This window comes from Labrus mixtus, chromosome 3 (genome assembly GCF_963584025.1).
Source record: "Labrus mixtus chromosome 3, fLabMix1.1, whole genome shotgun sequence".
Taxonomy (NCBI): domain Eukaryota; kingdom Metazoa; phylum Chordata; class Actinopteri; order Labriformes; family Labridae; genus Labrus; species Labrus mixtus.
This window is the reverse complement of record NC_083614.1, coordinates 2,210,115-2,234,225: the sequence shown is the minus strand read 5'-3', so window position 1 is coordinate 2,234,225 and position 24,111 is coordinate 2,210,115. Positions and strand designations below refer to the sequence as shown.

The 24,111-nt window shown below is 42.8% G+C and overlaps 1 protein-coding gene across 1 annotated transcript; it reads left to right on the top strand.

Annotated features, from left to right (window-relative positions):
- On the top strand, positions 1-23,795 carry lrrc40 (leucine rich repeat containing 40). Its single transcript, XM_061034878.1, has 15 exons — positions 1-273; positions 2,641-2,822; positions 11,435-11,508; positions 12,858-12,987; positions 13,078-13,201; positions 13,904-14,043; positions 14,723-14,895; positions 15,021-15,111; positions 16,237-16,282; positions 18,805-18,907; positions 21,008-21,115; positions 21,232-21,342; positions 22,372-22,449; positions 22,942-23,127; positions 23,453-23,795. The coding sequence occupies exons 1-15, from the start codon at positions 120-122 to the stop codon at positions 23,556-23,558; spliced, it is 1,806 nt and encodes a 601-aa protein (XP_060890861.1). The 5' UTR covers positions 1-119; the 3' UTR covers positions 23,559-23,795.
- The last annotated feature ends 316 nt before the right edge of the window (positions 23,796-24,111 follow it).

Sequence of the window (24,111 nt, the reverse complement as noted above, 5' to 3'; positions counted from 1 at the left end):
GATTTTGTTCACTGCTGGCGGGCGGGACAGCTAGCCTACACAGTTTGGGTTGTGGAGGTAAAAAACAACGTTTGTTTGAGGTGAACTCCTTTAGCTCACTGCTACAAGGAGGACTCAACATGTCCCGGTTCAAAAGAGGGACTAAGGCGGACTCTCTGGCCGGCTTCCGGGCGGACAGTCCCGACACCAGTCACACGGCTGTTCCTCACGGTCTGCTGAAGGCAGCAAGGAAAAGCGGCCAGCTGAACCTGTCTGGTCGAGGACTGACGGAAGGTAATCTTCACTTTATAGCTCGCTGGAATGACAAGGTTGGAAAAGAAAAACAAGTCCTAGCTCATAATGCTTAAAATCGAGCGAATATTAACTTATTAATACTCTTTCCCTTTAGGCCCCCATTACACGAGTGTTGTAGCCTATTGTTCTTTAAAACTCTACAAGATCCGGTTCTGTTGTGCACAGGTGTGTAACAGTGTTTTCACTCGCTCATCACTAACTCCCAGGTCAACAGCGATGGTTCTGGAGTAAACAGACAGTGACTCATGATGAAATGTAAATGTCAGGTCCAAAGTACTTATTAAATGTAAGTGCTCAGCTTTAGCCTGTATTCAAAATCCCACTGCGTAATGTGAGCAAGAATTTGATAAAGTAACGCACATATAAATACGTATATTTAAACTTCTTTGCACTACATGGAAGATGCATACTATGTCACACATAATCCTCTGCATTTGTTTGTCTGACACTTTACTCCACAGATAAAGAAAAAACGTAATCTTGTAATATGTTCACCCTAGTTAAATTACAAATAGTGCACTAGTGGGTAATGTGTTCAGTCCTCTCTCTCTGCTGCCTTTCTCCATTACACAATGGACTTCAGCTTGTTTATTTCTTTTCTAGTCTTCTAACTATTCAAAGCTCTTTTACACTGCATGTCACACCTACACATTCACACACTGATGGTAGAGGCTGCTGTGTAAAGAGTCCATCAGTATTAACTCATCCATTCATACACATTCACACACTGATGGTAGAGGCTGCTGTGTAAAGAGTCCATCAGTATTAACTCATCCATTCATACACATTCACACACTGATGGTAGAGGCTGCTGGGTAAAGACTCCATCAGTATTAACTCATCCATTCATACACATTCACACACTGATGGTAGAGGCTGCAGAGTAAAGACTCCATCAGTATTAACTCATCCATTCATACACATTCACACACTGATGGTAGAGGCTGCTGAGTAAAGAGTCCATCAGTATTAACTCATCCATTCATACACATTCACACACTGATGGTAGAGACTGCTGTGTAAAGAGTCCATCAGTATTAACTCATCCATTCATACACATTCACACACTGATGGTAGAGGCTGCTGAGTAAAGAGACCATCAGTATTAACTCATCCATTCATACACATTCACACACTGATGGTAGAGGCTGCTGGGTAAAGACTCCATCAGTATTAACTCATCCATTCATACACATTCACACACTGATGGTAGAGGCTGCTGAGTAAAGACTCCATCAGTATTAACTCATCCATTCATACACATTCACACACTGATGGTAGAGGCTGCTGAATAAAGTAACGTGAAGCAGTGGGAGCAACTTGGGCCCAAGGACACATCGGACATGTTACTGCAGGAGTTGGGGATCGAACCCTCAACCTTCCGGTTGAAAGATGACGACTCTACCACCTGAGCCACTGCTGCGTTTTCATATGTATAGACATGTTTGGGGTCACCAAGGAGATGTGTAGAGAAGCTAACTGTTTTTAACTGTTAGTAGGGATCAGATCATTCAAAATGTATATTTTGAAATATGAGGGGTGGGAATCACCAGAGGCCCCACGATACGATATTATCACGATACTTAAGTCGTGACTCAATATTATTGCGATTTTACACAACAAATGCTGAGAATTGCAATACAATATTTTAGGATTTAACTTTTTTAACTGCATATCATGTAATCAAAATTAAACTAAATTAAGAAGTGTTTAGTCAAATAAGAAGAATTCTCAGTCTTTTGACTTCTACACAATGTGAGTGGAGCCCACAGACTGAGCAACACTGTGATCAAGTCAAACCCTGTAAGAGGCTGCATGAAGATCACAGTCTGTTAGTATCTCATATCTTAACACAAACATGTACGGACGCCTGCACTCATTTCTAACAATGCAACTTGTTCAAAATGAACCGTTTAACCCTTTCAGCAATTAAAAAAGCATATTGAAGCATATAGCATACGCCTATAAAAATATTGATACCTGGAAGCCATGAATCGATATAATACCGCCATGCAACATATGGTGATACTATGCTGTATTGATTGTTCAGCCCACCTCTAATAGAGAGATAGAACAACAAGTTCTGTGATGTTAGCAGATAAATGAATACTGTCAAAACTGCATTAAGATGATCAATCAAAAGTTCATATTTATTTGTATAGTGTCAATTCATAACAACTGTAAATCTCAATAGACTACAAAAGAGCAGGTTAAAGGCCTTCCTCTTTGTTCTTGGTCTGATCTGAGGCCGGCTCGCTGTGGCGAGTATACTCAAAGGAGTTTTTCTTTAACCATTTGAGGAGGAATGTTTTTGTTTCTGTAATAAAATGTGAACACGTTTGTCAGTTCCTCAGAACGTGTATCGATTAAACGTGGACACACCAGAGGAGGCCAAGCAGAATGTGTCCTTCGGGGAGTCGGATCGCTGGTGGGAACAGAGTGAACTCACCAAACTACTGCTCTCATCCAATCAGCTCACACAGCTGTCTGATGACATCACACTACTGCCTGGACTTACCACGCTGGATGTAAGTAACAAACATCAGTCAGTAACACTTATTGTACACCTTTCATTTAACACTAGGACCGCCAACATTCTAGAACCCCCTCCAAGCGCCGCAGCCGCCATTTTGACGGCATATGTAATTTAAGTGTTTGTGCCCACAGAAACACCCAAATAATGCATTTTTTTGATGAATTTACGAGAAATAATGATGAATACAACTTACTTTTATGTACAAACCAAATATCACAGCATAAGACAGGATTGGTAACCTTTTAAATGTCGCATGTCAATTTACAATATTTGTCGGCTTTTTTAGTGCGTCGTTTTTTACTGCTGCTCCACGTCTCCCGTTGATAAAACACATTCTACAAAGATGAAACATACATAACTTTTAGTCTATTATATTTTTGGTTATATTAGGCTACGCATTTTAATAAAAACACTGCAAAAAAAGAGATAAACACCAAAATAATGAGAGGAAACTTTTTTTTATTGAAGCTCCTCCTCCTCTGGAAATGGGTTTGTTTCCCTGTCATTGAGGAAATTTGAACAACATACATACACAGGCTCTTCTGGGGATGGTGGTCGAGGTGCATGCCTTGAATAGGACATGTCCAGAATGTTATAGAACACAGCGACAGGCCACCTCCGAGTTCCCCCTTTTACGGTGTACTGCCGAGCCATCTGGTCCAGCACATCAACCCCCGACCTGATGGTAATGAGCGGAAATTGAGTATGTTTGTAATGATAATAATAATTATTATAATAATAAAGTAGCCTGATGAAATTGTAAATTAAAATGATAAAATAGCTTACCTTCATGACGTTATAGAAAGTGACAGTCTCTGGCTTCTTCTTTTTATCACTCCCAATGGAGACAGTAGGGTGCATGGTGCTAAGAAGTGCAACATTTTTTTTTTGTTTCCCCTGGTAAACCGTTAGGGTTGCCCGCTCATGCCTGAGCACCTTCGTCGCAAACAGCTCCCCTCTCTGCTCCTGTACTGAAGGTGGCAGCTCCCGTCTGGCCTTGTTGACCGTGCCGACTAGGCTGGTGTTTTTCTGCAGCAGTTTTTTGGCCAGGGTGAGGGATGTGAAAAAATTGTCTGTAGTTATATTCCTGCCCTTTCCCACATATGGCTCCACCAGCTTCATCACCACACTCTCTCCCAGACGTTGATACGCCGGTCTCGTTTCATCTTTGCCGAGGTATGGGAAGCCGTTCAAAAAGTATCTGGTTTCAGCATCTGCAGCTAACTAGAACTTTATCCCGAATTTGTCTGGCTTATTGGCCATGTACTGCGTAAAACGGCACCGTGCTTTAGTGGGGAACAGCTGCTCATCGACAGTAATGCACGCCCCAGGTTTGTAGCAGGCAATGCTGTTGCTGACAAATCCACCCCACACCTCAGACATCAGGGCAAATTTGTCACTGCACAGACGGGTATGCCTGTCATCCTTTATTGTCAAAGCGCAGGTAGCGCATTATCTGCCTAAAGCGGTTCCTCGGTATCGTGGCCCTGAAGAAAGCCAGTCCCCATTCCTCGGACCAAAAGCTGTTCTTGTTGTAAGCTCCTCTTACGTACAGCAGGGCAATGATGGTCTTCAGCTCGGCAGAGATCCCATGAGCTGTCTGCCTCAATACGGTGCGCCTCAGCCACAGTGCAGTCCCGTATGTGCTGCAGCATTTGCATGTCCAGCAGGCACAAGAAAGCGCTTAGAGCGTCCTCAATATTGTGCCTCGCATGAGCTGTGGGGCCCGCGGATTCGGTGAGGACATTTTGGGACTGTTGCCTCCCCGAGTGTCCTCCAGGCTGGATGGTTTCCCAGATTGTCCCATCTTTTCCCTGCTCACATGTGCTCGGGACTGCAAAACATAAATTATTGCACACGTAAAGATAGGCTACACGATTTTCAAGATTTCGATATTCAGGCTTTATGTAAATATTTACTTATTTATAGAAATATTTTCGTTTTCTAATAAATATTTGGAAACGAAAATGTAGGTTTTGTTGTACTTCGGCAGAGTTTTGCAATATTTATACCTGTATCTGGAGGTGGTGCTTCTGGAGACGGTGTCGGCGCACTCCTGTCTGCTGGTGCTGTCAGTATTGAGATTTATTGAATTAGTTTTTTTTTTAATTAACAAAAGAGCTTAGGCTACATCATTTACACCCACGTTTTACAATAAAATAATTAGTTCTACCTGGAGATCAATCAATCAATCAATTTTTATTTGTATAGCGTCAACTCATAACAAGTGTTATCTCGAGACACTTTACAAGAAGTAGGTAAAATACCTTACTCATTGTCTGTTAACATTACAAAAGAGCAGGTAAAAAGACCTTACTCATTGTTATGTTACAAAAAAAAAAAGGGGGGGGGGTTGTTCTGGCAGGCCGCCAACCCACGATCCGGTGGGGAGGGGGTAGTGGTGGGGTGGGGGTTGTTCTGGCAAGCCGTCAACCGACGATCTTGAGGAGCATAGGAGAGCTCAAGAGCTCCCAGGAAAGTAGGTGGTTAGTGACTGAGATTTATAGATAGATACATGCAGTAATATGATGTACTGTATATGCAGAGAGAGAGAGAGAGAGAGAGAGAGAGGAGCTCAGGGTACCAGTTCCCCCGGTAGTCTAAGCCTATAGCAGCATAACTAAGAGCTGGTCTACACCAGCACCAGCCCTAACTATAAGATTTATCAAAAAGGAAAGTTGTAAGTCTATTCTTAAAAATACAGACTGTGTCTGCCTCCCGGACCCCGGCTGGAAGGCGGTTCCAGAGGAGAGGAGCCTGATAACTGAAGGCTTTACCCCCCATAGTACACTTGGAGACTGTAGGTACCAGGCCTGCACTCCGGGACCGCAACGCTCTCGAGGGGCAGTACGGCACTAGTAGCTCCTTCAGGTAAGATGGTGCCTGGCCATTTAGAGCTTTGTAGGTGAGAAGAAGGATCTTGAATTCTATTCTGGACTGTATAGGGAGCCAGTGCAGAGAAGCCAGGACAGGAGTGATGTGGTCCCATTTCCTGGTTCTGGTCAGTACACGAGCTGCAGCGTTCTGGACTAGTTGAAGAGTCTTTAGAGACTTGCCAGAGCACCCTGACAAAAGAGAGTTACAATAATCCAATCTGGAGGTAACAAATGCATGAACTAGTTTCTCTGCATCACTTTGCGACAGGATATTCCTGATCTTGGATATATTACGAAGGTGAAAGTAGGTTGTTCTTGAAACTTGACTGATGTGAGAGCTAAAGGACATATCTTGATCAAATAGAACTCCTAGATTCCTAACAGTGGTGCTAGATGCCAGGCTGATGTCATTAAGGACAGTCACATCACTAGAAAAAGTCTCTCTGAGGTTCTTGGGGCCTAGCACAATAACTTCAGTCTTGTCTGAGTTAAGTAGCAAAAAAATTCTGGTCATCCAGGTCCTAACGTCCTTAAGGCACGTTTCTAGCTGACATAACTGACTGGTACCATCGGGCTTCATTGATACATAAAGCTGAGTATCATCTGCATAACAATGAAACTGTATGGAGTGTTTCCTCATAATATTTCCCAGAGGAAGCATATATAATGTAAAAAGAATTGGTCCAAGCACTGAACCTTGTGGGACTCCATGGCAAACTTTAGTGTGCATAGAGGACTCATCATTAACATGTACAAACTGAGATCGGTCTGATAAGTAGGATTCAAACCAACTTAAAGCAGTCCCTGTAATTCCAAGTAAATGTTCTAGTCTGTATAATAGGATTTGATGGTCAATGGTGTCAAAAGCAGCACTAAGATCCAACAAGACGAGCACAGACAGAAGTCCCCTGTCTGAGGCTAGAAGTAAATCGTTTGTAACTCTAACTAGTGCAGTCTCAGTGCTATGGTGGACTCTAAAACCTGACTGAAACTCCTCAAATAAACTGTTGTCATGGAGAAAGTCACACAGCTGATTAGCTACCACCTTCTCCAGGATCTTCGAGAAAAAAGGAAGGTTGGATATAGGCCTGTAGTTAGCTAGAGTTCCTGAATCTAGAGTAGACTTTTTAAGTAGAGGTTTGATTACCGCTACTTTAAATGCCTGTGGTACATAGCCTGCCAGTAAAGACATATTGATCATATCTAATATAGAGTTGCTAACTAAGGGAAAGACTTCCTTAAACAGTTTGGTTGGGATTGGGTCCAAAAGACAGGTTGACGGTTTCGACGCAGAAAAAATGGAATTTAGCTCTGAAAGGTCGATTGGAGAAAAACAGTCGAGACTAATATCTGGTCCTGGAACTGTCTCTGCCATATCAGACGTATCCGCACCAGGTAAGGGCAGGAGGTTACCAATTTTGTCTCTGATGTCTAGAACTTTGTTGTTGAAAAAGCTCAGGAAGTCATTACTGCTGAGGGCTAAGGGAATACAAGGCTCAATGGAGCTATGACTCTCTGTCAGCCTGCCTACAGTGCTGAAAAGGTATCTAGGATTGCCTTTGTTTTCCTCAATTAGAGAGGAGTAGTAGGCAGCTCGAGCGTGACATAGAGCCTTCATATATTTATTATGACTATCCTGCCAGAAAAAACGAGATTCTGCCGTTTTGGTCGAGCGCCATATTCTTTCAAAATTCCACGACGATTGTTTCAGAGTACGGGTTTCTGAACCATGGAGCCACTCTCCGCCGCTTGACAACCCTCCGTTCCAGGGGAGCAATCGAATCAAGAGTAACTCTCAGCGAATCCACTGCACTATCAACAAACTGATCTAGCTGAGAGGGACTAAAGCTATCATAAGAGTTTCCAACTGGGTTGAAACACGGTACTGAATCAAAAACAGCTGAAATAGCTTCCTTAAATCTAGCCACAGCACTATCCGACAAACTTCTAGAGAGCACACCTCTTCCAGACAGAGGTAATTCTAGTAGGACAAAATCGAATGTAATAAAAAAATGGTCTGATAGAAGAGGATTTTCTAGGAAAACTGTAAGGTTATGGATTTCAATTCCATAAGCTAAAACAAGATCCAGGGTGTGGTTAAAACGATGAGTAGGTTCATTTACACCCTGGGTGAAACCAATAGAGTCTAATAGTGACATGAAAGCTGTGCTAAGGCTATCATTATCAACATCCACATGGATATTGAAGTCACCTACAACAATTATTCTATCACTGCTAAGGACTACATTTGATAAAAATTCTGCAAATTCAGATAGAAATTCAGAATATGGGCCAGGAGGGCGGTAAACTACAGCAACTAGAACTGGCTGAAAGGTTCTTGAGACTGGATGTGGAAGACTAAGAACAAGGCTTTCAAAAGAAGAAAAATTCAGCTTTGGTCGAGGGTTAACTAAAAGACTGGAATTAAAAATAGCTGCTACTCCACCACCTCGTCCGGTGTCTCGAGGTATATGAGTACAAAAATGACTGGGAGGAGTGGATTCATTCAAACTAACATATTCATCTCGACACAGCCAGGTTTCAGTCAAAAAAAGTAAATCAATGTGCTGATCTGATATCAGATCATTCACTAAAAGAGATTTGGATGCTAAGGACCTAATGTTCAAAAGTCTGCAGTGAATCCTCCGATCTTGTAGCAAAATCGTATTCGTAGTTTTGATTCTAATGAGATTTTGACGATTCATGTCGTTTGGATGACTTATAAAAACGGGTCTGGGCTGGGGGACAGACACAGTACCTATAGTATAACTACAGTTCGATTCAGAATTACAGCTATAGTGACTGGGAGACAGATCTAAGGGAGGCGCAGAGCAGTGTGTAAGACTGCAGCTCTGCCTCCTGGTCTGAACTCTGAGTTGTTGTCAGGGTTTTGGACTGATAACCTCTGCTATGTTTCTAGATAATAGAGCTGCACCGTCCAAAGTGGGATGGATGCCGTCTCTAGCTAGCAGACCAGGTTTTCCCCAAAAAGACTGCCAGTTATCTATGAAGCCCACATCGTTTGCTGGACACCACCTCGACAGCCAGCGGTTGAGTGATGACATACGGCTATACATGTCATCACTGGTCTGATTTGGGAGGGGTCCAGAGAACACTACGGAGTCCGACATCGTCTTAGCAAAAGTACACACCGACTCCACATTAACCTTAGTGACTTCCGACTGGCGTAGTCGGGAGTCATTTGTGCCGACATGAATTACGATTGTATCAAATCTACCTTTAGTCTTTGTCAGCAACTTTAAATGAGATGCGATGTCGCCCGCTCTGGCTCCGGGTATACACCTAACTGTGCCCGCTGACTTCGCTAGCTTCACGTTTCGGACTATGGAGTCTCCAATAATCAGAGTTTTATTCTCAGCAGGTGTGTCGCTGAGTGGGGAAAATTTGTTTGAAACGTGAAGTGGTTGGTGGGGAACCGTGTGCTTCGATTTTCGACTATGCTTCCCTCGGACAGTAACCCAGCCACTGCCTCCCGGCTGCTTGGGAGCTACCAGGGGGGAAGCCAAGCTATGTCATCCCGCACCGGCTACAGGTGGCTGGCTAACTACTGCTGCATATGATGACTCTGACTCAATGGTGCGGAGCCGTCTCTCTAACTCAGACACCCTCGCCTCCAAAGCTAAAAATAAACTACATTTCTTACATGTATCATTATCACTAAAGGAGGACAAGGAGTAACTTAACATCTGACACGTAGAGCAGGAGAGAGCAGGAGAGGGAGAGACAGAAAAAGAAGCCATTGTAAAGCTAACTGCTAAGCTAAGCTAAGAGTAGGTACACAGTAACACAGTGCAGAGGAGAACAGAACAAGAAATTATGCAATACGCTCACCGTAGTACGCTGCTCTGCTCAGGTGCTGCTCGCTGCTCTGCTCAGGTGCTGCTCGCTCGAGATGAGGTGTGAGGTCTCTCAGAGACCAGTGTAGGCCTATACTCTACACCGGACCGGACATCAGCTGTTGGCAGGGCATCAGGTCGCGCTGTTGATATATTATATTCAGCTACATTATAGTTTCTTATTCGTTGTTAGTGAGGATAATTTTAGATATTGTTTACCGTTTATAACTCAAACTTTTCACATCATCAAGATACAGTAGTTTGTAGACCATATTTATAGTTTGTCAAGCGGCTGCGCTGCGCTATAACTTTTCTATGCTTTATCCCATACAAAATACTTTATAAAAACGAATGAATTAATAGAATTGAATGAAGAAAATTAATAACCATGCTTACCTGGAGTGGAAACGCCAACCGATGGGGCAGTTGGCACAAAAGTCTTGTTTTTTTTGGGCCGTGGGGGTTCAGGGTCCGAGTCGGAACTCCCCTCCTCTTCACTCCAGTCCACATCAGACATTTCTCCGCCATCAGACTCCCCTTCGTTCATCTCCTGAATCTTTGCCAAAGCCTCTTTCAAAGAATACCTCATTCCTGATCCTCTCTTCATCGTTGTTCTGTCTCTCTGTATCGATCGTGCTGTATGTTATCTATCTATCTGTATATCTATGGTCTCTATCTATCTGTCTGTATATCTCATATCTATCTGTCGCTCTTTGTTAAATTTCTGCGCATAAATATGAAGTCTATGAATAGAAACAGTAACTAAAAAAATAAAACAACGCGCGAAAACAATCCAGGGAAAAGTATCATTTTCAACTGCTGTCAATATGAAGGCGGCGGCGGTTAGAGGTATAAATGCTCAGAAATCTTGTGTGTTTTATTTTAGTTACACATAGGCTTCAGAAAACATACAGGACACATATTTAAGAAAAGTCATAGGATGAGAGGCTTGTAGTTTTTATTTAAAAAGAGTTATTTGTATTATAAAAACCCAAACCGTCTTTTTGACTTGGCGGTTCTAGTGTTAATGGAGATAATCATCTGCAGCTGCACACTGACTCACCGAGCAGACAAAGAACTAGAGGAGACGAAGGCCTCTAGTTTCACTTGAACACACCACAAAGACTACAGCCGACAACCAACCACTACGTACGTTCTGCTGATTAGAGGAAATAACTCTCCATGCCAGCAGGGGGCGGTAGTCCGTTGTTATGACGCGATAAGTATTATAGGTAGTCTACTAATGGAGAATAATGTCTGATAAAAAGTAGAAAATGGCGCTGGCGCTGTCAGCTCTTGGTCTTTCAGTGGAAAAAGAAAAGAAGAGACGGAGGAGACAAATAAGGAGAAACCACACTAATGGGTGAAAGCATGGATACTACAGCGGCATGCTCAAGGGGCTTTACTGAACCTGAGAGGAGAGCTGGAGATAAATGAAACCTCCCAACAGCCAATCAGAGAGATTCCTCTCACCGACCACCGCTGATTCAACATGTCGAAACCGCCAAAAAAAGGCAGATCTCCCTGATGTGTCTCACAGGTCTATGATGTGAGCGCTTGATATTTGAAAAGATCTACACTGTTTCAGGTGAAAAATTTAAAAGGATGTGATAACGATCCCTCTATGTAACCTTCTGGAGAGATATTCTCTTAACTTCTAACATCCAATCTTTATTTTCTACTTTTCTAATCTCTACGGTTTACTTTACACAGATTATTTCATAATGCTGAGCAGAAATCAAACTCCAACTAACAGGGCTGCTTGAGCCTTTTACTAAACTTGGTTATTTGAAAAGTTGAACCCTTAATTTGTGATAAATTGATCTCACACTTCTGTAATGTAAATACAAAATATCCATTTGCTCCGACAGCTCCATGACAACCAGCTGAGCAGTTTACCCGGAGCTTTAGGAGAACTGCAGGAGCTTCAGCAACTGAGACTGAGGTATTCACACACACACGCACACACCACTGCTTGTCCCCCCATCTTCGATACCTCTTAGGAAGAGCATTTATGTCTGATCAGACACAGCGCTGGCCGGCTGTCTGGTGTTCAACAATGAGCAGAGTGTCGCTCCTGAGCGCCACAGAGGACACAGCTCACACCTCCTGCACAATGTATGACAATTCATCTTCAAAAGATGAAGAAAAGAGAGGCCCTGTTTAATGCAGAGGTTTTCTTATAAGCCAAATGTTATTTATATATTGACATTTATCTCCTATAACTCAAAAGTATTGTGTGTTTATTTGTCTCTTCCATTGATACCTATTTTGCGCTTGCAGTCATCCTGCTTTCTGTCCAAACTCTCCGTGATGTAAACCAGTAGAACACGCAAAAACCTTACTTTAAGGTCCCATATTATGCTTTTTCTGGTTTTATATGCCCTTTAGTGTGTTTTCCAAGTGTCCTGTGCATGTTTAGGTACATCTATGTGCAAGAATTCCGCAGAAACGCGTCTTCTCCTACGTCCTACTGTTAGCTGTAGCATTAGCTGCATGTAACGCTCGGTTCTAGCTCCCCTCAAAAAAAAATTGTCAGTCTGACGTCATTGTCAGTGTGATATCACTGATCTAAGCCCATTGGCTTGTTGTGGCAAGCCCAGCAGCTCATGTTGCACGCCCGTTAACTTCTGTAGCACGCCCACGATATGCCGTAGCCTGCAGTAGCACAGTAGTGCTAAGGTGCTAATGTTTATGCTCCCCTCGGACGGAGCCAGTGGCTGCATTCCTAATATGGTAAAAGGGGCGTGACATTTCCGAGAACCGTGCTGAACAACTGACCAATTACGGCAGAGCCAACCGGCCGACCAATCAGAGCAGACTTGGCACACGTGGGGACTCTGAACGTGGGCACTTCAGAGCCTTAGCGAGAGAGTCAGAAGAGAGCATGTGCATGGAGCGGCAGAACATGAAAACAGACACTTTTTTATAACTTTAGCTATTGTGAACATACTTTAGTAGGTACATAGATTAAATATACAAACCCCAAAAAGGGCAGAATATGGGCTCTTTAAATACTACCACCTCCACAAGGTTTGCACCTGGTGTCATTCACGCAAATTTTCTTAGTAGATCACCTGAAAATCGCCCACCAACCAAACATGCAGTTTGTTGAAACGAACGCACAATTTAGTACTCTTTAATTGGGACCTTAGTAAATCAGGCCCTAAGTGTTCTGTTTCTAGTGGTGACCATTTGATCTGTATTTGATGTTGTCCCCGCCCTCCTTCTGAAATGTGTTGTCATTGGATGCACACACACGTGGTTTGAGCTAATATCTGTCTGTGATTCCAGTCACAACCAGCTGACATCACTACCAGTAGAGATGTGTACTCTGAAGAACCTCCGCAGCCTCACTCTCCAGCAGAACCTGCTCCAGAGCCTGCCAGAGGATGTTGGGATGCTGGAGAAGCTCACTGAGCTGGTAACTGAACACACTGAAGGATGTGGTGATCTTTCTGCCGCATGGTGTGATTGACTCACAGCGTGATCCTGTCCTACATTTGTTCTTTAGGACCTGTCCAAGAACAACCTGCAGGGCCTGCCTTCCAGCCTGGGTCATCTCACCTGCCTGCAGAAACTCAACCTGAGCCACAACAAGCTCAGCTGTCTGCCTGACAGTCTGGCCCAGCTCATCAGTAAGTATACTATATGTTACTCAGTACCTTCTGTTTGTGACTTTATTGTTCCAGTATACATCTATATCTGTGTTCATGATGTTTGTACAGCTACTAAAAAACAGAGAAGTAGATATCTAGATATGTGATAGCTGGAGGACTGCTCACACTTGCACCTCACAGCGGGAGACTATCCCTGTCAGACATGGCCTCTCCTGAGGTAAGACGGTAGTCCTGTTTACCTTTGAATTGGGTGTCAGCCTCTTGACACCTTAGTGGGTTAGAGATTTATTTCCTCCTGTTCTAAAAGGAAATTAATGTTGTGTTATAGACAAGCAAGAAACATAGAAAGATTATCCAAAGCTTGTTCCGTGATTTCTCCATATGCAGACATAGTCACAGAGCAGTTCACTGCAGTAAGGTGTTCCAGTCATTAAACACAAACCCACTTAGATAAGATCAGAAAACTTCATCAATCCCCAGTGGGCATGAAAAACAGAATCCCCCCCCCCCCCCCCCCTACATTGCTTGCTACATAACAAGCAGTGTGCCAGCAAGGCCAAATGGAGCGCAAAAACTGTCCTGACCAGCAGGCCTGGGGGAAAGCTTGCAGACTGTGTCCTGTCTTTCCTTCATTACAGCGTGATCTCACACATGGTGAAGTGTCAGAAAGTAGCTGGGCTAAGATTTCCTGTTCACCTGAGTTCTGATTTAATTTGACAGGTGTGAAGCTGTTGGACTGCAGCAACAACCAGCTGACAGACGTCCCTGCCAGCCTCTCAGAGATGCCTGTTTTGGAGCAAATTTACCTCAGACACAACAAGCTCCGCCTCCTCCCAAAGCTCACTGCCCCCATGCTCAAGGTAATCATAGCAACGTGAGAGTTTTCCTGCAGCTTATTTGTTCATGAAAGGATTTACAGAGTGTCTTTGTGGTCCTTCTGATTCTTTTGTGCTCTTCTTACAGACTTTTATATTTTGAATTTTAAACAAAAAGCAAACTGATTCCTACAGATTAAGTATTAAGTATTTAAGTCACATAAGAGCAGGAAGAACAAAGGCAAGGGCATCAGGGGAATAAGGGTGCACTCACACCAGGTAATCCGTACCGTAAGCACGCTTCACCCCTAAAGTCCAGTTTGTTGGACCAGTGTGAGCGCTCCAATCTGTGCTACAGCTCAGTACACTTCACTCTTAGAAGAGGTGAGCGTCAGCTCAGTACACTTAAAGTAGCTCTCCGTGCTCAGGCCCGGTTAGTCCTGGAGCAGTGTGAGTGCAGACCAGAGGAGGGATGGAGAGGGGGGTGGAGGAGGGGCAATCAGGCTTATACACGGTACGGGTAAACTTCACCTCAAAGAGTTGACTTCAAATATTATAAAAAATCTCTTTGTTTGATTTGAATGACATGAACAGTTTTCGTATTTATCAGCTTATCATTTTTATCTCTTATTATTTATATATTTATTAATATATTTCTTATATTGATCAATAACCACGAACGCTCTCATGAACTCATATTTAGTCTGTGTATTTTCGTGTGCAGGAGTTATACGTGGGGAACAACCAGATCGAGCAGCTGGAGACGGAGCAGCTGGCGTGCCTGACAGCCATCTCTCTTCTAGAACTCCGAGACAACAAGATCAAAAGTCTCCCTGAACAGATCACCCTCATGAGCACGCTGACACGCCTCGACCTCACAAACAATGACATATCTACGTAAGTCCATGACATCATGACCACCTGTTAGACATGAACCATAGCCAACCAATCACCGTGCAGTAAGACATAAAGCAGCACATTGTTATCATCCACAGCCGATTCTAATAATGAATCTGTTTCAGTCTTCCAGCGGCGCTCAGCCTGCTGCCCAGTCTGCAGGTGTTACTGTTGGAGGGAAATCCTCTGAGAGGGATCAGGAGAGACCTGCTCACAGTAAGAGACACATAAACAGATAACAGAATATACATTTAATACAGAGTTCCTCTTTAACCAGCTGACACATGAAGGGATGAATTCAGTGTATAACTTATAATTCAAATGGATCATTTTACATAATGAATACTTACATTCTGACAACCTTTGATCATCTTACACCAACCACACGGCTGCACTGAAGCTTGCAGGATCAATAACTACAAAACATAAACTAGATGTTTAAGATGATTTCCCATCATGTTCCTGCTGAAGAAAATGTGAAATGGAAGTGAAACTGAAGCTTTTTGTGTGTGCAGGGCGTTGTGATGTCTACAGGTATTGAAGCATCAATATTAGCTGGGTTAAGATTAGGCCTTTCCTTTCTTTCCACATCTCATTTTCATGATCTGTTGAACTGTTTGTCATAAGAGCGTAAGCTTCCATGTGACATTTAGATTTGACAGAGCTCCTACATGTCAGTCATGGGATGTTTATTATCTACACCCTAACTGCTTTTTATTTGACATTTAATAATCTTTTTTCACTTCTCCAGAGTCTGTAGGATTTTTGTGAGAAGGTGATATGTAGCTGATTGATGCAGCCATGCAATCTAGTAGAGCGCGACGATGAATCATCGGCCAGCCCATAATATCGGCCGATATTAGCATATCAGGTGGCTATCGGTTTCGGCTAATTTTATCACAGATATGCTCCAATATTTCTAGATTTATTCTGCAGTCAAACAGCATTTCTTTTAAGTTTCACTGTTTCACCAGCAGAGGGTGCTATATTGATTACAATAAGCATCATCACTCACTGGAGTGTCAGGCAGTGATGCATGTACACGCTCAGTTACTCTCCAGCTGAGTGACCATCTCGTCTTCATTTTAAATCTTTACCACTAGTGTTCGATAACTGCTAATCTATCTCTACAGATCAAACGTAGATCTATGAAAGATATCAGACCCAAACATCCAGTATGGGTCGGGCCACCACTATAAGATCACCTTGATTCTCTTTTTAAACGCAGGACAGAGTGAGGTCAAATCTTTAACCCCAGAATTAGATCTTTAAAAAGAAAAAGATCATCATTGAAAAAACATGGATGTATATGATACTAACAAACATTTCTTTTCACCACAGAAAGGAACCAATGAGCTTCTGAAATACTTACGAGGAAGAATTAAAGGTACAGACATTTTTTTATCTTCTGCCCTGAAACGCTCTACACGGCACGGACACTTAACAGAGCTCATTAGCTTATTGTACAAAGTGGAGGTAGAGGTGTATTAATAATAATATAATATCCTCATCATGATTGAAATGTTAAGCTTTGACTCGTGTGAACAACTTTCATTCAGCTCACCGCGAGCCGTTTATCAACGAGCCTCAGAGTGTTGTGATTTGAGTCAATTAAATACCACACACAGTTTGTCCACCTTCAAAATAAAAGCAGCATACTCAGTTTGTCCACCATCAAAATAAAAGCACCACACTCAGTTTGTCCACCTTTAAAATAAAAGCAGCACACACAGTTTGTCCACCTTCAAAATAAAAGCACCACACACAGTTTGTCCACCTTCAAAATAAAAACTAGATGTCAAACCGTTGAGGATGGGAAACTGAAATTCACAGAGCAGGGAATTAAATATGTAACGGATGCAGTGTGGACAGCGTGCGATATATAACGCTGGCGTGCTGCTGATAGGACACGGTGTCAGTCTGTCATGTGTGATTAAAGTTTGTTCTAGTGATGACAGCTGAAACTGTTTGATACCGTATTCTAGTTCAAATCTTTCAAAGCCGTTAAAACATTCAAAATAACAGGTTTGTCCTCCTGTTAGAAAAAAATTAAACATGAGTAAACAAAAAAGTAAACAGGTAAATAAATAAAAAACAAACAAAAGAAATAACAAAATATTACTTTAGACCTCGTGTCCACCAGGCGTTTTTTACGGGCAGAAAAGCGCTGGCTGTGCGCTCTGAAGTGTTTGTGCTCTGAGAAGAAAAGTGCTGCTGGTCCGTCCTGTCTCCATGACAACAGTCTGATGATGGTCGCTGTATGAGCGACACTGCTCCGTTACTTTTTACTGCATCTTTTATATTTGAGATTGTTTATTTCCTGATCAGACACGGAGCGAAGAGGTTGAGGGGACAAGACACGATCTGTAGGAGACAAAATTACAGAGGAATATCAAACATTTAGAAAAGAGTGCCGGTGACATCAACAGAGTCTTTCTGAAAAGTTGAAAGATTTCAACTTGAGCACTCTGAGCGGTCGCACAAAAAAGGCGGAGCGCTTGTAAAAAAAAAAAACCGCTGAGCACTGCACTTTTTCTCCTGAACGCTGCTTTCTGCTGAGAATGCTCTCTGCTCGTTGAAAACAACTGAAAAAAAGACGCTGGCGCTCAGAAAAGAACGCTAGGTGGACACGCTACTTTTTAAATCCCGTGTGTTCCAACCTTTTTGGATCGTACATTAGAATCGAAATGTGAGCTGGAGGGAAAAAAACCAGATTTAAAACCAAATGTTCTGCTTCAAGCTGCCATAGTGGGGAAAAGAGAGGTGGTAAAGAAGGAGAGAGATGGTATTTCAAATAAAACTGAACAATGAAAAGAAGTCTTTATATTCTGTTAACGTGGTCACGCTCTCATGAAGACATAAAGGGATTAGAGAACCGTCTGACCTTCATATCGCTTTGTTTGTAATAATAATTTATACTTTATTGATCCCGCGAGGGGAAATTTGTTTTTACACTCTGTCTAGTTAACATGCTACACAAACAAAAGCTGAAATACACACACATGCACAAACAGGATCCTATGGACATGCACTAATGGAGAGGTCTCAGAGTGACGGGGCTGCCCACAGTGGGCGCTCCTGAGCTGGTGGGGGGGGGGTTAGGTGCCTTGCTCAAGGGCACCTCGGCAGTGCTCAGGAAGTGGACTGGCACCTCTCCAGCTACCAGACCAATTTCCAGACTTGGTCCGTGCCGGGACTTGAACCGGTGACCCTCCGGTTCCCAAACCAAGTCCCTACAGACTGAGCTACTGCCGCCCACAGTAAGGGTGCACCGATAGATCGGCATGTGACCACCCCAGTATAGACGCTTCGAGCCGTTTCATGCAGCTCACAGCGACACAAACACTAAGGGACGGCCACACACACAACAAGCTAACATGTCTGCAGTTCAGACGTCAGGAGCTCATCAGCAGAGGAGAAGAAGGTTCTCTGCACTCGCTCCCTCCTCACCTCTCATACCATGACAGATATGTGTCTCTCTCTCTCTCCCTCACAGGCTGGGGGAGTGCAGCACGTTCACATATATAATTCATATTCCCCTAATAATATTTGGTTACGGAGGGAAACTTAAATGATAAAACCTCAATGAGCGCGTTAAAATAAAAAAATCAAAGACCAAAAACCGGTATGGGTGGGTCAAACCAGGTAAAAGTGCATCTCTATTTGTTTGTCTTAACAACAGCATTGAGGGATAGCAGACCACAGCTATGCTTTATTAGCTAATCAGGATCCAGAATGTAACACAGCCGTGTTTTAACAATGGCTTAAGAAGCAGGCCTTCAGGTCGTCCATTCATTTTACTGATGATGGACACCTCGTCGGGCATTTCCCCTTACTTAATGTGCAGTAAAACAGAAGTGAACAAGGTGAATCCAACCTCCGTTTAAATTGATTCCATTTCTGTTTCAGAGGAGCCGGAGAGGGCTGATGAAGGTCACACTGCTATGACCTTACCCAGCCAGGCTGCAGTCAATGTACACAACATCAGAAGTCTGAAGCTGTTGGTGTTCAGGTTAGTGACACATGTTGTCTTATGGAAGTCCACATGTTAAACCTGACTGATGTGTTTTAACACACCTTCATATTTAGACACATCCACATGGCTCGGATGGATGCTAATATGTTAAGCTCTGGCCCAATCAAGCGAGGCACTACAACAGGGCTAGGGGGTGCTATAGCCCCACCACAAATCTGTCTAGCCGTGGTAAAGCCTCCTCATGGATGTTTTTGTTTGAAAAGAGAGAGAGAAGTTAAAAAGTAACTATGAATTCATGAACACATGTTAGTCAAGCTCCCCCTCAGCACCGGGAGAAAGAAAATCCTGCCGCTGTCCCTGGGGCCAGTGTCCCACCAGGTCCCTTTATTTTGTAGTTTTTTGTGGCACAAATGTAAAATGTAAAGACAAAATATGCGTTCGGGGGGCTGTGGCTCAGTTGGTCGTCTGTTAACCAGAAGGTCGGGGATTCGAGCCCCAGCTTCTGCAAGACACTAAACCCCAAGTTGCTCCCGCTGCTTTATAGGCGGAGTGTGAATGGGATTAGTTACTTCTGATGGACTCTTTGGGGTTAAGTGTCTCACCCAATGACACATTGGACATGTGACTGCAGGAGCTGGGGATTGAACCCCTGACTTTCCGGTTGAGAGACGACGACTCTACCTACTGAAACACAGCCATCAAAGGAGAGCACATAAGTCAACAGTTAGTGCAATCATTTAAATGTCAACCTAGTTTGCAAACGCTGCTGTACAGGATTGCTGCAAACAAAATTTTGTTGTGTTTTTAATACAATGACAATAAAGCTTCTATCTATCTGAATTTGTCAGGCAATCCTATGTCAGAATTTTGCATTACAGGTTGTTATAAACTGGAGTTATATTTATATTGAGATACATTATTGTATAATAATAAAATAGCATCACCATTTAAAAAAAGTATTACTGGTGTAAACACAAGTCCAATCAGTGAGATGTGTAGAGAGTGAAATGATAAAGGTATCTTACTATATGATCATTAAGGAAACATGCTATGTTGAAGAGCTGTCTTCTCTGACAACAATGCAGCAGCCAGTATGTCCTCCTTCTAACTTTAGATTCTGCTCCTGAATGCTCTGGATTTGTTTGGACCAGAGAAGGTAGGCGCTTTTAAGACACCCCCACACGGCCGTTTTGGACGCCCCTCTGTTTACCAGATATGAGAGCAGTTATCAGGTCAACAGGTGTTGCAGTGATGGAAGCGGTCAAGAGAAGTGGTTCAGATAGAAGTGATTGTACCCGACCTAAAAAGCCTCTGGGACAGCGAACAGCTCTCTACAATGTTTAGAATTTAGACTGCAGTGAAAGTCTTGTGAAAGAGAACCTTAGTGACAGATAGAGACGTTCTCATGTCCCTCCTCTAGATGATGGACAATTCTCCGGTCAAATGTAGACATACCTGTTCTGTCAAGGTATTTCCAATATAGAAATATCTGCCAGTACCCCGTCCCTGTCTCGTCAACAGTAACACTGTCAGTGTAAACAAAAAGATCATCACAGCCTTATGATTAAACATCCAGTCCAATTTCTAATAACTTCAAATGTACATATGACGTGTTTGAAACTGCTCCTTAAAGGAAGAATGTGCGACTTTTTGATCCAGTAGATGTCGCCGTTGAGCACCAGCTGAAAACCAAAACAAACTGCTGTTTGGCCACACCTCCTCCATACTGAAGCCTCCGCTCTCCTCCAGAGACACACCTCCAACCCCCCTCCACTCTAGTTCTTGACTAAAACAGCTTTTATACACAAGGGGAGGAGCCGGCCGTCCCGTCCATGTAAATACGACTCTGACAACAACACAGCCAGCAGGACTCGAGCTTCTCACTCATTGTAGACAGTCATGACTCAGAGACACATTTACACAGGATAGACTGGATCTATGATTTATTTATGTGGATCATGTCACTCATTCTTCCTTTAAATGGAGCTTACTGACTGCCATCTGACGATCACTAAGTACCTCATACAACCTCACTAAATACAATTGAATCATCCCTCACTGGTTAAGAAACTAATTATTGTTGGTTACTTAAGAAGTGAGAGCAACTGTAATATAACTGTGTCTTATTGTTCACAGTGAGAAGCAGGCATCAGATATTCCTGGTGAGATTTTTGATGCAGCAGCAGATCAAGGTGTTACTACTGTGAACTTCAGCAAGAACCAGCTGACCTCAGTACCTTCCAGGTATACACCGACACCGACACACACACACACACACACACACACACACACTCAAACACTGAAGCACTACAATGGGCTGCCTTAGCACACACACTAACCACACGTTGTTGTGTTTGCAGGCTGTTGGAGTTCCAGTCCTCCGTCTCTGATATCAATCTGGGTTTCAACAGACTCACCTGCTGCTCTCCTGCCATCTGCCAGTTACTGCAGCTGATGCACATTGACCTGGGGTAACACACACATGTGCACAGGATAACATATATGTTCAGTCAAGTTACATCTCAGAAATGCTCTGTATACCTTATAGATCAGGGGTGGGCCACATGCTGCCCCCATCAACCCTCAACGTGGCCCTTTCAGTGTTTCCCCTAGGTTTACAGCGTTGGGGGGGTGGGGACAAGCCGACATGCCGACACCAACACTTGAAGGAATCTTGGTGTTCATGTGTGGGCCGCCCCCCCAATATAATGGTAGGGGAAACACTGCCTTTTGAAAAATCAATTAATGTAAATTAATTATGAAGAAAACATGACAAAATCTACCATGAAATCATGAAAACCAGAAAAATGTCCATAATAATATTTGATCACTGGTTTATGTTGAGTTAAATTTGAGACAGAATCGAATGTAATTGTTTTTGTATTCTACATTTTGGCTCTCTGGCAGTGAGAATGAAATGAATGTGGCCCTTGTTGTGACCAAAGATGCCCCTCCCTGTTATAGACACACGTTGGCATTGTGTTAAAGATACAATATGTAGAGTGGCCCTCAATCAGAGACTGTAAATATTCAATCATTCCTCAATCAATACTACAATAACAAAAGATGACATCGAGACTAGCGGGGGGAGAACTCCACGTTTACGTAGTAAAGACGAAACCGACTTGAGGAAGAGAATGTGTTTGCAGAATAGCTGATGTATCCAAGTATCATTTTGAGCAGTCAGAAGACTAGAAAAGAGCTTAACAAGCTCAAGTCCATTTCCAATTGTAGAGCCTGAAGTGTTGGTGATGTGGGTCCAGCGTTCTTAAAGTTCTCAGTGTGAGAGATTGTATATAAATATAAAACCTTTATTTAACCAGGTGAAGAAAGGTGACCCTTTAACTCTTACATGCTATACTGTTGTTTATTGCTGAAGTCTTACTTCCCTTCAGGACAGAAACATATAATGCCAGTGATGTAACAGAATCCAGCCCTGCTAATATATTAATATGTAGAACCTTTTGTAAATGAGTCAGTATTTAATCTTTCTCTTTCAGGAACAATCAGCTGAGTGATTTACCTCCTGACATGAAGAACTTAACCAAGCTGCGATCCGTTACCCTCAACTTCAACAGGTAACTCACTGCTTCATGACCAGTTAACATCTTCTGTTGGCTCATGTCCATGTGCGAGTGTGGCATGAGGAGGAGATACTGATAATGTATTACTGGAAACATCTACGCTTATCTCAGCATTCATTTTTAAATAATTACTCATTATATCAACTTTGCCAGAATGTGAAGCAAGAAGTCTGTAACTGTTTTATTAAAACAATCACCTGATGACAGAAATGTTCTCACTATAACGTGTGTTCATACATTACAGCAACACAATAGAACTGCATGCTTTAAGCACCATCAGATTTACAGCAATGAAAAAACATATTGAAATGTTAGACCTGTGTTTTTACCTCTGAGCTCAACTGGGAACCACCTCCGTATTTCCCCCTAGTCTCCTGTTAAAAAGGTTGAAGGGATTGAGGAAAGATGGAGGGCAGGAGGAAACACCCCTCCAGTCCGCTGAGGCTCCTAAATGTTGTCCACTAACAGTCTTTGTACTGATCACAGGTTCAAGTCTTTCCCTGACATCCTCTATCACATTGTTTCCTTGGAGACTGTGCTGCTTGGTAATAACCAGGTGGGTTTGGTGGACCCTTGTGGTCTACAAAAGATGGTTCATCTGACAACACTGGATCTGTCCAACAATGACCTGCTGAGCATCCCACCTGAACTGGGCCTGTGTACCAGCCTCCGGTATGTAGTAGAGGGATGTTCTCAAAATGTTTAAATACCTCAGTCCATCACTTTTTCAAACTTTGATGGTTTTCTTTTTTGTTTGGAAGAAGAACTTTCCTTTGTTCCATGTGCAATGACAATAAAGGTTAATTTCAATTTGTGAATATGAGATGTAATTAAACCTTAAGTTGAGTCAGCTTTCCTCAACCTGCTTTGACTCTAAATGTATTGAGTCCCTAGCAGAGAACAGATATGCTATCCTACTTATAGATGTTTTCTTTGTTTTTTCATTGAAAATTAGAGTCAAAAAAGTACCTTAATTGAAACTTGTGCTCTCCCCAAGGTGTCTTGGTCTGGAGGGAAATCCTTTCCGCACACCGAGAGCAGCCATAGTGACCAAAGGAACGGATGCAGTGTTGGAGTATCTGCGTAGCCGTATTCCTTCATGACGCCTGACCACAGCCGAGGGAGCTCTACCCCCATAACCAACACGTTTCTTTTTTCCACAGTTCAGTTTGTTTGACGTCTGTTTCAGGAGCCAGCTTCCAAATGCAGTTGTTTAAAAGCTGTTTTTACAAATTTCAATGTTAATGGACTGAACTGGACAATCAGGTTCATACTGATGCCTTGTGCAATAGTAAGGGACCAATGACAAAAGCACGCTCTTAATAAAGTTTCTTTTGGAAGTAGTGTGGTGATCCATCAGTAGAACAGGCTCCCCTGCACAGGATGAACAGGTAGAAATAGAAATGGAAATACGTGCCAAAATTGCTCTGACGTAATGGGTGGCAGTGCAGGAATTGGATAATGGGGCCAACTGGGGCAACACTAATGTATATATTCAGTGGGCTGCAAACCACCAAAGTAAATCACTAGCTATAAACTTTATTGATCCATGATTAGTCAGGCTACTCTAAATGAACTGAATCATCATCTTTAGGGCTGGTATCTACTCATTATTATTACACAACCAAGGTTAGATGGCCCAGATGATTTAAAGAG